Source organism: Gobius niger (genome assembly GCF_951799975.1).
Source record: "Gobius niger genome assembly, chromosome: 15".
NCBI lineage: Eukaryota > Metazoa > Chordata > Actinopteri > Gobiiformes > Gobiidae > Gobius > Gobius niger.
This window is the reverse complement of record NC_136866.1, coordinates 20,908,743-20,927,277: the sequence shown is the minus strand read 5'-3', so window position 1 is coordinate 20,927,277 and position 18,535 is coordinate 20,908,743. Positions and strand designations below refer to the sequence as shown.

At 41.0% G+C, this 18,535-nt stretch overlaps 1 protein-coding gene across 1 annotated transcript; it reads right to left on the bottom strand.

Annotated features, from left to right (window-relative positions):
- Positions 1-437: 437 nt before the first annotated feature.
- Positions 438-16,071, bottom strand: pdia6 (protein disulfide isomerase family A, member 6). Its single transcript, XM_079572762.1, has 13 exons — positions 15,924-16,071; positions 13,924-14,065; positions 13,778-13,835; positions 11,429-11,555; positions 10,965-11,071; positions 10,759-10,883; positions 9,937-10,051; positions 7,541-7,681; positions 7,060-7,144; positions 5,385-5,457; positions 3,589-3,747; positions 2,934-3,030; positions 438-609 (listed from the first exon to the last, which is right to left on the bottom strand). Exons 1-13 carry the CDS (start codon positions 16,054-16,056, stop codon positions 538-540), a joined length of 1,434 nt encoding a protein of 477 aa, XP_079428888.1. The 5' UTR covers positions 16,057-16,071; the 3' UTR covers positions 438-537.
- Between the last annotated feature and the right edge of the window lie 2,464 nt (positions 16,072-18,535).

Sequence of the window (18,535 nt, the reverse complement as noted above, 5' to 3'; positions counted from 1 at the left end):
ACATACACACACAGTCTCCTTTGGTTCTGCACGTGGATACCTAATGTGTCAGTATTTGTGAATGAAATGAATGTGTGGGGAAACCAGCGTGATGTAGTTACTTCCTAGAAATCCTAGTTACTTCCTAGAAATCTCCGGCTCTTTTTTATTATGACATCAAAACGAGAAAACTAGCTAAAAATCTCAGCATGTTTTCAACTGCCATGTCTCGCCTTAAATGTTTCACTTAAATAGTATGTTTTATCGTCATGAGGAACTGAGAGTTTAGTCTTGGAGAATAAAATCTGAGGGAACTGTACTTTTGGGTTTTGAGGGGTCATGGTTGAGCTTCATTAGTAAAAGTCTTTCAGGGCCAACGCAGCATTTGAAATTTGATGCACAAACCCAGTTGAAAAATGGGTAGAATCCCATTTGTGGTGCGAGCTCCGAAGAGTGTTATTTCAGTAACGGCAGGTCCCGGCCTCCCATTCGTCCACAGGAGAGAGAAGGCCCAGAGACCCAGACCTGCTCAAGTCCAGATCAAGTCCAGGTTTGGGCTCATAACTCGTCTTTGCCCAAGTCTTCGTCCAGGTCCACGTCACTGAGGTCATACTCCTCCTCCTCTGGGAGCTGGGGAAAGGAGACCAGCATTAGACACAGTTTAGAAAGGCAGAAGCAAGTCCAATTTAATGCTTTTTAATTCAAATTTTAATGCACAAATACAGATTTTTATGTCAAAAACACAGAATAAAAAAAACCATCAGTGCACATTTTCATTTTTAAGATTTGCAAACATTGCATCAAAGAAAATTGTTTCTAAAGTTGCCCATTTTGTCCAAACAGTATATTGTCATACCCCTAGTGTGGATACCGGACACAAAATTGCGCAATATGCAACAGGAAGAAATCTCACTGTACTCGGACTTAGGCCTGTTAAGTACGGTCCAAGTAGAAGTAGCTCAAGGACATTATTTAGGTAATTAATAAGGAGAACCATGTGCTAAAGTACAGTCTGGGGGCAAATCGAGAGCTTTGCCCCCAGACGTTCCTACCCTCACCTATGGTCATGAGATCTGGGTAAAGACCAAAAGGGCAAGATCACCCGGGAGGAGCGCGAGTCGCTGTGACAAATGTAAAGTGCTTCTTGAAAGTATTCATACACCTTGAACTTTTACACATTTTGTCATGTTTGCAACCCTAAACAAAAAGATTTTCTTTTGGTTTTTTTACTGAACGTTCACACACAAGTAACCGACAACTGTGAAGTGAAAGCTAAATGATACATGATTCTGTCATTATTCAAAAAATAGAAAAGTGAAAAGTGGGGCGTGCATAAGTATTCATACTGCATTTTTCTGAGTGCATTAAATTGCCTTTAACATTCCTAATGACGGCAGAATGTTCACACCTTGGCCAAACGGTTAAATAGAGGCCACCTGTGTGTAATCTACTCTCAGTAAAATTACACCTGTTCTTTCAGGCCCTCAGAGCTATGGTCAGAGTGTATTGATCACTAAACAACATGTCTAAAGTTATAAATAAGCCATTAACACGAGCTACAGCATCCGTGTGGCTGTTATTTTTCTAGTTTCAGAGGAGTCATGCAATAGCAAGGCTACGTGTGAGATACATTCAGGGACTGTTACGCCATTAATACACCACACGCGCCTTTCAGAGCCGAGCGCCCTGAGCGGCCGAGCGCGTACATGTACACTGCAGGCGAGAAGCGCCACGCTGTCAACTCCACCTGTTTATTTGAGGCCAAGACATGCATTCAGTTCAACAATCAACTTGATGTCATCCACCTTCACTGCTTTCCTTTTGGAAAAAGTGGCGAGGCCCCCAAAAAAAGAGCAGCAGAGTGACTTGAGGGAAAGTCTTGATGTGGAAAAATGACAAGGTCCTCAAGCACCCAATAGCACCCAATACTACTACTATAGTGGTGGTAATAATAATAATAATAATAATCATAATAAAAATAAAAATCATAAAAATAATCTTACACTTGTATACACTCATATAAATAATCATACAATGCAGGACAATCTTTTATTTATTTAGTAATAATGTGTTTTATACATTTTCGGCCAGAAATCGTCTTCGCACCACGAGCCGTGGACGAGAAAAATGCACTTGGAGCGCATTTTTGAGTTTAGGAGCGGAAGCAGCTGCGGGCTGAGGCGCTCAGCTGCGCGCCTTCTCGGCTGCAGTGTACACGCACGAGAGCGCGCTCGTCTGATAAACAGGGAGCCAACTGAAGCGAGCCTTGCGAATGCACGCGGAGAGGCACTCCAAGACGAATTCGGCTACAAAAACACGTGCAGTGCATTATTGGCCATAGACGTCCCTGAAAGGCAATTTCTTCCAAAAATGCGCGGAAAGCAGAGTTCTCCAGTGGGCGGCAATAGTGGTGACAGGCTTTTTAATCTGACTTGAATAACACACTTGGTCCCCTTCAACCTACCTCTGACTGTAATTTTCAGCCTGATAAATCAAGTCAGTAAGCCCTGAAGTGAGTTGGAGATTTGGCCCTTAGGCACAGTTAGTTTAAGTTAGTTAGTACCTTACAGTGCACTTCAACCATTTTCAGTAAGGCAACTTAACGCAAAACTCTTCAAAACTCAAAGTATAAATAAAAAGGTTTTCAGATCTGTCTCATAGTTAACAGCTGAAGACACGCAGAGTATTCATGAAAAACACTTCATGATGAAACAATCAAAGAGGGAGCAAGTAAAGCTTCTGACACCTTTCTAACATCCCGATTCTTCTCAGGGACAGGTTTAGGAGCACATTTCACAACCTTCAGGGTCACTTTCACAGAAAGAAAAAACTAGCCTGCACGTTCATGATTTTTTTCACAATTGTCTGAATTTAAAGTAAACTGAAGGACAAGTTTTTTTTTCCAATACTAGGAAAAAAGAAACATTGATATGAGCAGTCAAAAGTGCACCAACCTGGCCGTCTTTCCCGTCCCAGGGCTCCGCAGAGTGAATCTTGGGCATGTTGCCTCCTCCCAGAGTGGCTGTTGACCCGCGACCGACGGACAGCTCCCTGCAACACCACCAGCATCCACTTCACATCAGGGTCGCAAAGGGGCCCAAAATTCACCAGTACATTCTTCTTCTAATCAGCGCTGGTTTTATATCATGATTGTTTTTATCACATTGATTAAATTCACCTGTCACTCACTCCGATCATGACAGAGACTGACCAACCAGAGGATAGGGCTGGGCCTGTGTCTAACACAGTGCTGCATTAAACAGAACAGACTTTCAAAACTATTTAATATTGTGAAACTGCACCACTGTATAACAATGATGAATATATGTACGATGGGAGTCTATTATTTTATTTCCAAAAGCTCTTCTTTGAGTCGGCCACAACCTAAAACACCGTCTTCAAACTGTCAGACACTGTTCATCTCTGCTGTGATAGATATTGCAGTGAAATCAGATCCAGTGTCTATGCTTCAGTTTATATGTCTGTAAAGAAGCCGCCTTCAGTTATGTTATTCCCATTAAGTCCTATGGAAAATTTCTCACATTGAAAACGCACAGCTTTGCACAGCACAACCCTACTTCATATCCAGAGAGTCATACAGCCACGTACCGCAGGAATTCGTGGATGCCCGTCTCGCTGAAGGAGCCTCTCAGCAGAGCGAACTTCATCTTCCTGGTGTTGATGGCAGCCATGGCTGGGTACCCGAAGCCCCCAATGCCAAGAGCGGACTCCAGCTCCATCTGAGCCCCAGCCTCTGTCCACAGCCAGCTGCACACAAATAAAAGTTACAGGACAAGTTGCAGGAGAAACTGTACTGACTATCACCTCCTGTCAGTCCCTCCAGGATTTTGCGGGCATATTTTGTGATGGTTGCGGTGTAAAATGCCTGATTTTGGGGGCCATTTTTCTAAAAGTTGCGATTTTTTTCTGCTTAAAACAATATATTTTTATATAAAATTTAACTTTTCTTTGTATTTTACATCAGTTTTAACCAAAGAGACTGGGGAATAATAAAAGACTTAAAATATCTGTTATTTTAGATAATTGAATCATAAAAAAAAAAAAAACAGAACCATGTGCGCCCCTCCCCTCTCGTCTCCTCCGCTCGGCTACAGAAAGTGGGCGGGGCTAACAGGCTGTGAGCGCAGGGTCTGACTCCACACAAATCTGATAAGATAGAGCCATGAATGAGAATCCGAGGAGAACAGACCAAAGGACGAATGTCTGTTTATTTCACATTGAGCTTCGGCTCAGGTTCAACAGAACTGTGACTCCTAAAGCTCACGCAGTAAAAGCCCCTCACACAAACACCGCTGACTGCATCACGGGGGACAGCAGCGTCCAAACGCACACGCAGCGTTTAACTGTCAGATAAAGCCTATATCGCCAAATAAAGATCCAGTAGCAGAGAAGCAACTTGGACAGAGCGCGGCAGGATCACACAGCGGCTCACGCTGTAAAGGCCCAGGTGAGTGAGAGGAGGCGGAGCTTCAGGCTCAGGCCAGTGAGAGGAGGTGTAGCAGATGTAAAAGTCCTTCAGTCTGAGGCGCTGGGCAATGGGCATATACGCGAAAATATATTTAAATGATCAGAAACTCCCTTAAGTTGCACATAAGTTGCAGATTATTGGAATAGTTGCGGGAAAGTTGCATCTCCGAACAGATTTTGCGGAGTTTTCTTGATGTTGCGTTAATAGTTGCGATCGCAACATCGCAAAATCCTGGAGGGACCGTCCAGTGCACTCTGTGGGGGACAGTGGTAGCGAATCAAGTGAAGTCACGATAACATTAGGTCATATTATCTCAGTAGAGGCACTGAAGAGCCAAGGTTATGGCCAATACAACTGTACAGCTTTGTTCATTTTGTCAACTAAAATATTTAGTCATAATATTGACTAAAACTAAAGTAAACGTTTTTCATGAGACTAAAACTATGACTAAAATGTAGATATTTTCGTCGACTAAAATAAGAATTAAAAAAAAGGAAAAGCAGCAACTACAATTATCCAAACTTCCACTGAAAGTCTGGAAAAAGGCTCATATCATTTAAATTCCAGGTCCATGTCCATGTGGGAGAAGCTCCATGAAGCAGAGGATCTTCATTTAATTTTGGTCTTAAATTTTAATTTACATGCAATTTTAGCCTACTAAAACTAGACTAAAATTGAAGAGAAATGTTTTACTCAATCTCAACTAAAATCAAATTACATTTTTTGTTAAAAGACTAAGACTAAAAGTAAATTAAAATATGTTGTCAAAATAAACACTAACCATGAGGGCTGCAGCTACTGTGGACCTTTACATAAGGCATATGATTACGGTTACTAATCCCATTGTGAGAAATCTCTAATTGACAAAAAGACACTTAGAGATTTGGGTGAAAAGTTGAAAGTGAGTCGCTCTTACCCCCACATCTTCTTCTTGTACTTCTCAGCCATGTTCCTCATTACGTCCAGATAGGAGTTTCTCCCAGAGGCCCCTGGAGCACACAAAACACACCTCATTTTAGTTTGGAACATGGGTCGTTTCAAAATATTTCAAAATCATTAAACCTAATCCCTTATTATAAACAAAACAATGATTGAACAGTGAGCCTGGCCCCCATTGGTTTTGGCAACAGAATACAGGCAATCAAGATGAACATCCTCCCTAAATTCTTTATATTTTCCTATCTCGTCCATTCTCTGAACTGCTTGTCAGGGATTGTTAGAAGAAACAGATAAAGGTTCATTTGGCTCAAAAAGAGACCAAGAGTAAGGTAGTTGGAAAGTTTTTGGAATTTATTTTAAGCAACTTAAGCCCAGATTGATTGGATGAAGTCATTTAGAAAGAGTGGGCATTGATCCAGAATATTAAACCAGGGTAAATCACGTCAGTAGAGCTGGGACTTCAAGTCTAACCATGTCCTGGACAGAACCAGGACTAAATTAGGACTAAACAGGCTCCATTCTAAGCTCAGCCACCGGGAGCAACTTTAAAAAGCTCCAGTACATGACATTGCTTTAAGATAATGTTTAAGTGAATCAGAGGGGCCAACCAGTCGATCACGGTCTACTGGTCGACCGCAGACTGATCCCAAGTCAACCACAAGGGGTGTAGGGAAAGAGAAATGACGGGATTTTGCGATCACAATACTAACGTGAAATCAAGAAAACTCTGAAATCAGTGCACCACTGTGACCATTTGCGCATAGTCGTGGCATTCCGCAGAGCAGCTTATTCTGGGCAGTGTTTTATCAAACTTGTGTGGACTCAGAGGCGCTACAGCACCGGTCTGCTGCGCCTGCCCCGCCCACTTTTCCCCGCTGAGCGCAGAAATGAAGATACGCACAGCTCTGTTTTACTGATGATACAACTATTTAAAAACAACTACTAGGAGTTCTTTTCATATTCCAGAAAATCCTCTATTGCTGTAAAATGAAAAGAACATTTATTTGTGAATTTATTGTATCTGGTTTATTTTCAGTTTGGTTTATATTAAGGACAGATATGGCCCACCATGCAGATTGGTGTGTGTGTGTATTTGTGCTACACAGCAAACTGGAAACTGTGAGAGGAGTTTGTCTGCATGTGTTTGAGCCAAGGGTTTATGACTTGATGTCTAGTGGTTGTGTGACGATAAGAAAACTTGTTGTAAGGTTAGTTACTGCAGGATGTAAATGATGTGGGCAGGTTTGCGATGTTGACACTGAACTGGTTAGATCTCGGGAGGTTAAGAACTTGAAAAGTAGATCGTGGGTCAAAAAAGCTTGGGCACCCCTATCTTAAAGCATATTTAAAGACAAAAAATATTCTGCAACTCATTTTAGCACGAGAATGAAAGAAAGTATGAGACCCCTGCAATAAAAAAAAATGAATCTTTGTTCTTCAATTTAATGATTTTAAGGCCTTGAATTTGGCATGCTCAAATTTGATTCCTCATGATTTCAGACCCCGCAGCTACCTTGAATTAGAAATCATTGACTGGAGTAAATTAGTCCCATTCGCCTCATGTTTCATCTGTGTTTGTCAGGATAACTGTTTTTTTCCCCCACAGTCGAGCATAAGATCATGAGGATCTGAAGGAGTGAGTGAAACTGTACCTGTGTCCAAGATGTGAGGCAGCACTGCGATCACACACAGCTGACTGTCCTCACACGTCTTCTTCAGGGCCTCTTCGTTCACGATCTGAAACAAACAAACTCACCTGGTCATTACTGTTCATTTCACTGAATCAAACGCTGCATGGTGATGAATATGATGATGAAGAGTGTTTATGTAAACCATCAGAAATGTGCTGCAAACATCACATTGATTTGTCACTCAAAAAGAGAATCGTCCTGAACAAAAGGGCAGGGGGAAAAAAAAAAAGCATATTTATTTTAAGAAATATATCTAAATTCCCTCCCCCCCCCTACCTGGGGATAGAGGCGTAACTGCACCCCTTCCCAGCCAAACTGTGAAAAAGGTGTGACTTCTAGTCCGGAAAATACGGTAACCCCATGACATCTAGATTAGGTTTTATAGTAATACAATAGTAGGTTCATTTAAAGTGAAAGAAGATGTATTTTGAGAGGAGCTGACCTCAGCAAGTTCAGGGGCCGGAGCGTTGTCGGAGAACAGGTCCAGAGCCGCGTTGATGATGTCGCCTCGAGAGCGCCCCCCCTGGTAGTCCTCTGCATCATCTCCTTTACGGAAGATCTTGATGGTGGGGAAGCCTCGGATCTACATAATACAAAAAAAAAAGACACAAAACACAGAATGATTTAGAACTCCGGGAAATACTTTATCCTGACTGTAGAGCCTTTTTAATATTGTAATTCATTTTGCGATTAGAATTGCTTTAAAACCAAGACTGGGTTCACTGTGTGTGTGAAAAAAGTTAAATATAGGGCTGGGTTAAACGGTACTTATGTGGTGCCGACCAAAAAGCTTTCGGTAGGGGGCGGTATCAAAAAACGTTTTATTTTCTATGCCAATTTGTGTTCCTTTTTCTCTGTGTGTTTATCAGTAAGTGTTAAGTGTTGCCCTCTTCTGAAAGAATTCAAGGCCACTTTTGGACTTGATCAAAGCTCCACAACTTTCAGTGAATATAATGTGCATGATACCATTATTGAGATACCATATGTTACTGTACTTTGATAGAAGTATACAGTACTCAGTCCTTGATATAGTACTCATCGCAATGAAAACAAATCAAAATACTGTATATCACGACTAATTATTGTACAGCTTTTATTTATTTGGCAAAAGTACAATATATACTTGTTAAAGTTTATATGATTTTATGGGGGTTCATTTTCCCATTTAAGAGCATGTCAGTTGACTTTAAATGAATGTGGGGAAATTGTCTCAATTAGAAAGTATAACTTGGAGGAGAAAAAATACATTGTCTCAATTAATACATTACAATTTTAATCAATATAAGGATGGTTAAGACAAAACAATTGTATGAGTTTAAACGGCTGCTCCAAGCAATTGTATCAATAAATAAAAATACATCGAGTTGAGTAAAGGCTTATTCATACTCCACAAGACACCCAGAGCTGCGAGAACAAAATGACGTAATTTTGTTCTTGCTCCTGTTCGGCAGGTCTTGCTGACGCATCACCTCAGCAGAACTATTTCGGCAGGGCTGCGAGAACTCTGGCTGTGATTGGCTGGATTTTTAGTGGACGGGGTTATTTTGGCGGAAGCGGGAAGCGAGAATCCAATGTTTACGTCCTAACACCGGTGCGGAAATCGGGAGACAGAAGAGCCTGGCGCTACTTGCGTTAAAGAGGCGAGTGATAAAGAAAAAAGTGGTTCAGGCTCGTGGACAGAGGAATACCAAGCTTGTACATCTTAGACCCCTTCATCAAACACTGGGAAACACTGGGCCTTATAAGTTATAACTAACTTCTTCCTACTCCCTTTGAGCAGCACTAATACCTCTTATGTTGTGAAAAATTCTGTATGTTATATGTATACTATACCTGTATGCATCTGTTGCTCAAATAAACTAAACTAAACGTCACCAACATGTTCAGTGAAGGTTCTTGGATAGACAAAACCTGTACTGAGAGCTACACAGACGTCAAACAACAGGATTTTACCGAGTGACACGGAGGTACACTTTTAACGTTAACGCTAACGTTTTCTAACATAATAAACCAGCGGGAGATGTGGCTAAACACGAGGTCAATCTTCAAAATGTTTGCAATATTGTGACATACATTTTATAATAGTTTGAAGTCAAATGGCTTGTTTTATTTCGGTCATTCCTTGTTTGTTTTGGCTGCGGAAAAAGGGGGCGTGGCAGTTCGGCAGCGACACGTCTTGTGGAGAATGAAATGTCAGAGCCCAGACGAACTTTGTTCTCGTTCTTTTTGCCTCAAGAACTAAGTTCTCGCGTCTTGTGGAGTATGAAGAGGCCTTAAGATTTCCAATTTAAGACAAATGTCTTGAGCAATTGTATTAATCTAACAATATAAATCCTTTAAAATGAGAGTTTTGCTTTAGCTTGATTAAACTGATTATTTTAGTATAGTTACTGTAATGAGTGTAGTGACTTAAGAATTTCATATCGGGTACACTGCACACTTGTCATGTGTTTAACGTAAAATATATTGGCAGCCCTACCAATTGTTTTTGTAATTTGGAACAATGAGTTACAATGTACAGTGTGAGGACGAGTCGTTGCAAACATTACTTCAAAGAGCCTGGCGCCGACTCCCTGCTCTCCGTCAACAAAGTGTCCATCCTGACAGAGCGGTGGCACACGCTTTAGCCTACAGCGCCAACATCGAAGAAGTGTTGGCTTGACGGAGGTCATTAACCCTTGGCATAAAGCGCCAGTCAACTTTTACAGCTTCAGCCCCCTGTTTTTTTTTATTGCAGATCTACACGATTCACGTGAATGTTTTTTTCCGAGGTCAAAACGGCAAATTTGCATGTATGAGTCCCATCAGTAGCATTAGCTCCCACAGGTTGGTACTCACTCCGTATCTGCTGGCCAGGACCTGGTGCACCGTGGCGTCCACAGCTCCGAGCTTCACCCTGCCTTTGGTCTGCTCCTTCACTGAGGAGGCTGCGGCCGCCCACTCGGGTTCCAGGCTGGACACAACCCAGGCAACATCAACATCTGCTTACATATTATTAGTCATGTTTGACTAGTCTCCATAGAAAGAAACACTGAAATATCACTTGCACTACTTGAACTTAATAAAATGAGTTCACTTTGAACACAGTTTGATAATTCATTCTATAACCTCACTGATAAGAGCTGGCCTCAGTGACTTAGCCTTGAAACAGTTCAATGCAATGACAAAGCCACAACAACTCTTATTGTTTGATTCGATTTGTTAAATATTTTTGAATAAGCCAAAATAAAGCATTTGTTTGGAAAATAATAAGTAAATGTAATAGCTCTACTTTTTAGCTCACAAAAATAAACCAAAAAAAACCTGAGACGAGTAGAGCTGCACAGCATAATCATTTGAGCGAAAAATTTAATTAAAATCAAAGAGAGCTCATGGCATCAGCACGTCTCCAGCTCTTAAGATATAACTAATATGCAGAATGATCCAAACACGCGAGAATCAAAGACATTAGACCAGACTAGTGTTTGTAGCGCCTCAAACATTTCCTTGACTGTAAGGCTTAAACCTGAACAAAAGTCTGTGAAATGCAACTCTTTGCTTGATTCACAGCAGAGACCATCAGTCTGTCCCTGGGCCTGGTGTATGTTTCACTGTGGCCATCAGTGATATCGTTTGGACTACTCTGGTCTGGTCTAAGCCAGGCTGTTGTAGTGGACGTACCTCTTGCAGTGCCCACACCAGGGAGCGAAGAACTCCACCATCCAGACGTCATCTCCACCCAGGACCAGTTTATCAAAGTTGTCATCCGTGAGCTCCACCACATCCTGAGTGCTGCCTCCTCCGCTCTACAACAAAACACAGTTTATACTTGATCACCTGTTGGCCACATGACAATCTGAAAGGCATGTTACAGTTGTAGACCTCACCTGTTTGCTATAACTGGAGCCTCCAGACTTCCCGCTCAGTCGGTCTTTGACCAGAGATTTGAGGGCGTTCAGAGCTCCGTCTACTATGGCCTGACTGGTGCGACCACCTGCAAAACACAAACAAATGTTGGGTTTGACCTTTTTTGATGAAATTATGGAGCAAAAGTCGAGCAATGCTATTATTTCCAAAGACAATTCAACTTTCAACATGCTTTTTTAAGGTCTTGATATTGGCAACATTTATCTCATGAGTTTTAATGAAACTTAATGCTCAGCAGAAACCAGCATGGAAAAGAGCACAGACAGTGAGGTTAAAGCGCCCTCTGTAGGTGGCTTTGATTTATGTTTTAAAAATCCCACTCCAGTCATTGCTTGTTAACAAAGATATCAGCAGGAGCATGATGTCGGCACAAACGATGGTGAAAGTAAGCTCCTGACAGTTCTCGCGGCTGTAGCGGCGTTACCCTGGTAATCGTCGGGCTTGTTCTTGTTGGCTCCGAACAGTTTGATGGTGGGGAAGCCTCTGATGCCGTACTGTCCTCCCAGAGACTTGTGCTGGTCTGCGTCCACTGCGCCCACCTTCACCACGCCCTGGAGAGCACACAGCAGAGAACAGCAACTTTACCATCTGTTCATCCATGTTATACATTTCTGCATCACAACAGAAACCAAATCTGTTTTGCAGTTGGTTATCAAAACTATACAGGCATTCTGTTTGTGCAGAAGTTTGAGCTCAATTACTCGGGAACCACGTTTTCATTATATTTAAGGAGGATGGTTAAAAAAATAAAAAAAAATAAAAAAATAATAAAAAGAAAGCACAACAACCCAAGTCAAAGCTTAGGTAACAAGTAGCTTCAGCTTAAAAAAAAAACAGCGAAAGAAAGAGTCTAAATGTGGTAAATGTCGGCGGTCCGCCTCATTGAAGAAGAAGAAGATCTTTATTTATATAGCGCCTTTCACAGACATATAGTCACAAAGCGCTTTACATGAGACAATTGTACATTCACTCCATACTCAGTGGTGGAAAGCTACGTTTGTAGCTTCAGTTTCCCCTGGGGGAGACTGTCAGAGGCGCTTTCGCGACTACACACGTCTGCGCCAACGGACCCTCTGACCACCACCATACATTCACTCACACACATCATTCATCCTGGCCTATTGTGCATGTTTTTAGTGGTAGGGGAAACCGGAGTGCCCGGAGGAAACCTACGCAGACACGGGGAGAACATGCAAACTCCACACAGAAAGGCCCCGTCCTTGGTGGGAATCGAACCCGGACCTTCTAGCTGTGAAGCGAGAGCACTAACCGCTGCGCTACCGCTGCGCTCAACGTGGTCTCAGTCAGAGTCCCAACTGAAACGTGCATCTACTTAACTCATGTGAAGGGTCAGAGAGCGGGTGTGGTTTTAAACGACTAGAGGCTGCACTGGCACTAACAGGGGCTTTGTGTGCATTTCCAAACTGGCTTTAGCTAGGTCTGCACAGCAGCCTGGGGACCATGGCCGAAATGTTCGCATGGATTTGGGAACCAATCACAGAACGAGGAGGGACGGCAAGACGATGACGCGCTATTCGATATACGGAAGCTTGTAGTTTATTTACCATGGATCTTACGGATAAAAATGAAAAAGTTTAGTCACGGATCCAACATGACAGCAGCAGACGCAAGGGTATTTTTCGATCAAGCTTTAGACCTTCTTCTAAATAGTTTAGCTCAAATGTTTACAGCGGGTATGTCATACGTCATCTCATACGATGATACGATTGGCTATGGCTACGTACAGACGCATGATAGACATTCGTAGCGCCCAATAAACTGACTATGGGCGATCGTAAACCACACCTCTCCTACGAGAAAATTAATTGGTGGTCCCCAGACTAAATATCACTTGTGATTTTAGACATTTAATTTTAGTCTAATTTTAAAACACTGAAATGATGACAAAATATTTGAGTAGACGAAATAAACACTGGTAGAATCAGGCCAGATGAGGTGAGTTTAGTGCCACATCACACCTGCTCCTGTCCCACTTGCTTGCACCAAACACAGCGGATATAAACAATAGCGAAGCCAGAGCACAGGGCTGAGTATGCATGATAAACAAAGTTCATACACTGCAACATTCAACATGATCAAATCTAATAATAGCTTTACCAAGAACAATTGGAAAGTTTGGAAAAGGGTGTCCTAATTAGTCTAGTGACTGATCTCTGGAGGTTCTTAGCTTTCAAATGAGGAATAGCAGCACAACGTTCACATAGTCCAACCTGGGCTTTTGACCTCATCTGCACCTTAAGGTAACATTACTTTTAAATGGAAAACTGAAAGTTTTTCTTATGTATTACTGTGGACCAGCTTTGGGCCCCTTTGGGAGGCAGAGACTGAGTCACTTTGAGTGCACCCTATAAGTAACCCTAACATCAAGTGGTCATTTCTGATGACCACTTGATGGTCATCAGAAATTAATTAGTTTAATTTCGTGCAGAAATTAAACTAATTAGATAGAAGACAAGTCAGCTTTTCAGATAAGACCTGCTGAGGTATATTTTAAAGCAACAAACTGAGGAAAAATCAGCACATAATTACATACATAACATTTCAACAAACATTTTGACAAAAACAAATGGTCAATTTCAGCCAAAACTGCAACTGAATGTTTTAGACTATCATTTTAGGTATTTTCGATGAACTTACACAATTTATATGCTTGAGCAATTATGTTGTTATGTTGCAAGTTTGAATCCAATGTAATGTTTTTTAAAGACATTTAAGGCACAGTTCAGAAACCCTGATTAGAACATAGATGTACCTTGAGGGCTGTGGCGGCTTTCTTCCACTCTGGAGTCAGGCTCTTACAGTGACCGCACCTGTCGAATTCAGTCACACACACTTTCTAAAAATGCCGAATAGTAATAATCTAAGAGCCAAGCCACGTTTTAAAATCTGGATACTCACCAGGGAGCGTAGAACTCCACAAGCCACAGACTGTCGCTCTGGAGCACCTCTTTGTTAAAGTTGGAGGGAGTTAGTTCGATCACATCATCACTGGAGGAGTACAGGGCCTGGGCCGACAGGAGCAGGGAGCAGCCCAGTAATCCTACAGCACACACCAAACACAACAACAAATGGAGATGGAGGAGCAGAAGGAGCACGGAAGTCGTCTACTGGAGTAATATGATTGTGGAAGTGTCAAGAGACAAAGGCTTGTATGAAAAAGGAAAGTTTATTGCTTTTTGAACCTTATTGTAAAGACAAAGGTACTTTTTCTTTTCTTTTCCTTGCAATAATTGGAAAGGTCTTAAAGGAATAGGCCACCGTTTTTACATACTAAGATATGTTCTTACCTCAGTTTAGACGTGTTAATATATCCCCGTCTGGTCTTTGTCCGTGCGCTCTGCCAGGCAAACGGAGCACATACGCAGCCTCTCCCACATGTCATATAGCTCCAAAAAAGCTCACGATAGAAGCTACCAAGCTCTTCCACATGTTCCCTATTTAAATAAAGTTACGTGAAGTGTTTTCATGCGAAGTATATTTACCCAGAAATGTAGCATGTCGATTTTATAAGCAAATAAAAAGGGGGACTATATTGTGAGGCGTAATGATACGAGGAGTAAAACGTCCGCGCAGTAACTCCTAAAGGTTATTGACGGAAGTGAGCGGGGGAAGTCTTTAGGAGTTACTACGCGGACGCTGTGCTCCTCGTATCATTACGCCTCACAATATAGTCCCCCTTTTTATTTGCTTATAAAATCGACATGTTACATTTCTGTGTAAATATACTTCGCATGAAAACACCTCACGTAACTTTATTTAAATAGGGAACACGTGGAAGAGCTTGGTAGCTTCTATCGTGAGCTTTTTTGGAGCTATGTGACATGTGGGAGAGGCTGCGTATGTGCTCCGTTTGCGTGACAGAGCGCGCAGACAAAGACCAGACGGGGATATATTAACACGTCTAAAGTGAGGTAAGAACATATCTTAGTATGTAAAAACGGTGGCCTATTCCTTTAAATACCGGTTTTGATTAGGCCTAGGTCACTGCTAAAACATACACTTCTAGTGTTATACTGTTTTTACCATTAGTCTTAATATTCTCAGTAGGGGTGGGTACCATTTTTCCCCCCCCCAATTTTTTTTTATTCTTCCCCAATGTTTGTCCCATTTCCCAAATTTTAGTTTACACATATTACTCTTATTTTTGACCCATTTTCTTTTCTTTTTTCATTTTCCCCAATTTGTTTCCCTAATTTTTGCTTTTATTACCAGTATTTTTCCCATTTCCCGCCCCATTTTTCCCTGTTTTTACACAGTATTGCCTTAATTTTGCCACAATTTCTCCCGACTTTCCAATTAGTCCTCATTTTGCACACATTTCTTGGCCTTGGAGACAGATGGTTGGTCACGGACCTAATATTGTAAAATATCTATATCTTCTTATTGGAAAAAGTACCAGGCCATACTGGATGGCTACTGTTGACCTTTACATGAGTAAACCTAAAGTATTGTTAAAGTATTGGTACATTTCTCTAATCTCTCTAACCAGAGAAACCTTGAATTCCTGAATTGCTGAATGCTTGACAAATCTACATCGAATTAATGAATCAATAATATATTTGATACATTTGATACATTATATACAAAACATTACTTATCATAAGCTGATGTTACATTGGATTGAAATATTGCTTCAAAACAACTTCACAAATAATATATAAAGTTGTGAGGGATAAAATCTTTAAGTGGCGACTTAAAAGTATCTGAAAAACCTTTGCCATACTGGGTCAAATCTTGAATTATAGCCTGATTTTGGACACAAGGAATGAAACAAAGATAAACAGGGCCTTCCCAAAACGTAGCATTTAAGCTAACATGGAAAATGCCATGAAACACAGCGCTTCTAATGCGATTTTAAAAGTATGATCTGTAAGAATAGAGTCAAAGCAGTGACTTACCGATGATAAGCGTCATGTTGTTCGCTGTAGTCAGAGCAGGAGCCTCTCTCAGCCGCAGACAAACGCGTTGTGTCGGCTGCAGCCGCTGCCTGATGTGTACTGTCCGGGAAAGGCTCCCGTGGCCCCCGCTCATTGGCTATCACTAAGCAACGGCGCAGCTTAGCCAATCACAGCGCGACGTGTAGTTTAGGAGCCCGGCATCCAGGAAATAACGTGCGCCTAGAATTTGGTTGTGTGGAGTCAAAAATATTAAAGGCATTCATGGAAAATTATTTAATTTCTTTACCTTTCATTGCCTTTAATATGAAACGCCATTCTACTTCTGGCTTGGGTTTAGTGTTGCAAAAATAGTATGCCTGTTTCTGAGGTTGGGAAATCGACGTTTAAAAAAAAAAAAAAAAGTTGTTTTAAAATTATTTTTCTTTATAAGAGATTTACTGGATAATAGACTGGCAACAAAGAAAATACAACAATTAATCATTGATTACGTTGAATCGTTGTCTGTGTCAACTTGAATACCCAGAATTGGCTTGTTGCACAGAACGGCTATGCTAGTTCCTTTGACCCGAAGTTGTGAGCGCCAGTACTTCCTGTCTGTATTCTTTTCCTGGAATAATAATCACATTGTCTACAGATTATGATGTGGGTGCTGAGTTCCCGGTCGATGATCATTTACTGTGTTCAAATCATGATGTAACGAGTTCAGGGGAGACACCTGTGATCATAAAGGATTAATAGTTTGTTTTGAAGCTAAAGGCTAACATGCTATAAATAAAAAAAAATACATAAAAAGGCACTATTTCAAATTGTGTAATGCATTAACCCCTTAACTCCCACCTGAACCGAGCACATTTTCTCCAGTTTGGCTTTACCCCAATACAAAAGCTTCTGGAAAAAAGCTGTGAAAATAGCAACAAAACTGAGACGAAAACAATGATGAAAATGTGACAAAAAAGTGAGAAAAAATGGACAAAAAAGTGACGAAAAATGGATGAAAAAGTTGCAAAAATGTCAAAACAATGTCACAAGAAATTGACAAAAAATTGACAAAAAATGACAGAAAAATTACAAAAATGTGACAAAAATAATGGCAAAAATTTGAAAAAAATTGAAAAAAAATGACAAAAATGTGATAGAAAATGTGACAAAAAAATGTGATAAAAAAAATGTGACAAAAAAGCAACAAAAATGAGTTGAATAACCAACAAAAAAATGATGGAAAAAAAATCTGATGACGTGAGGAAAAAGATCCTCTCGGTTCAGGCCGGAGTTAAGAGGCTAAATTAGCCTTTAGCTTCAAGACAAACTCACTGATCCTTATAAACATAAACGTCTCCTCAATACGAGCGATCGCTGTTATTGTTTACTTCCGCTATTTTCGCCGGATGTTTGGTAGGCAGCTGATGCATCCAGGCCTCTAACTCAGTTTTATAAAATGATAGATCTGTTACAACGCAAGAGAAGCAATGCCCTGTTTATGGACATTGTTTTTGCTGATTATAGGATTTTAATAAAATGTTTATCAAATATGAAAATGTAAAATGCCTACCACGGCCAACGGATGTGACGACATCGCGATCGCTCGTATGGAAATATTTCTACCAGAAACTCACTGGTCTAAGCTAATCTTAATGGAAATTAATACGAACAGGAAGTACTAGCGCCCACAGCTTCAGCTCAGAGGAACTAGCATAGCCACATTGTGCAACAAGCCGATTGAAACTGTCTTGATTAGGAGGGGCTGTCTACACATCATTTTGCAATGTCCAAGTTCGCGGCTTCCATTCGGAGGTGCAAACACCTGAAGTGGTCTGCAAACGCCTCACAGAGAGCATCTGTGGGGTTAAAAGGAGTTTTGTTTAAATCAGGGGCTAAAACATTTTCTATTGTTGAGAATAACACTTTTGGGTCATTTTTATGATTGATGATTGACTGTTGTGAAAAAGAATGTTTCTGTGTTTCGTATTGTAGATCTTTTGTTGAGCACAGAATATTTGAAAATGTATTGTTATTTTGCTTTTCCTCCATCTCCTCTCGGCCTTCCTGCAATTTCTCTTGAGTTGCTTTAGCTCCTCGTTTCTCCAGGTGGGAAGGGGTTTAGGATGAATATTTTTAAGTTTGAATGGTGCAACTGTATCAAGGGTGAGGAGCAGTTTACTGTTAAAATTGTCAACAATAAAATCACAGTTAGCAGGTATAATCACAGGAGGAATTTGTTGTAAAGCATCAATACATTTTGCAGCCACTTCAGGGGTAAAATTACATTTCCTCACAGTTTTTGCCGAGGACTTTCGCTGTATCAAACCGGTGACATTAAAAAACACACAGTAATGGTCAGAGACAACCTTCAATCTGCTTCTTGATACTGCCAACAACAAAGGTGTGTCTAAAATCCCATATAGAGATCAGTTTTTTCTAATTCTTGTCAAATTGAAGCATGGGCCTAAGTTTGAGCATCTTGCAAACCAGGCTGGAATGAATCATCCCTCCACCATATTTCTGGAAATGGATAGATATCATTACCTCAACACTCGATTTCCTGATTGCATGGCCTGACCGTGAACGTATATACCAGGTGATACCACCACACTTCAAAGTTATGTACAGGCGTC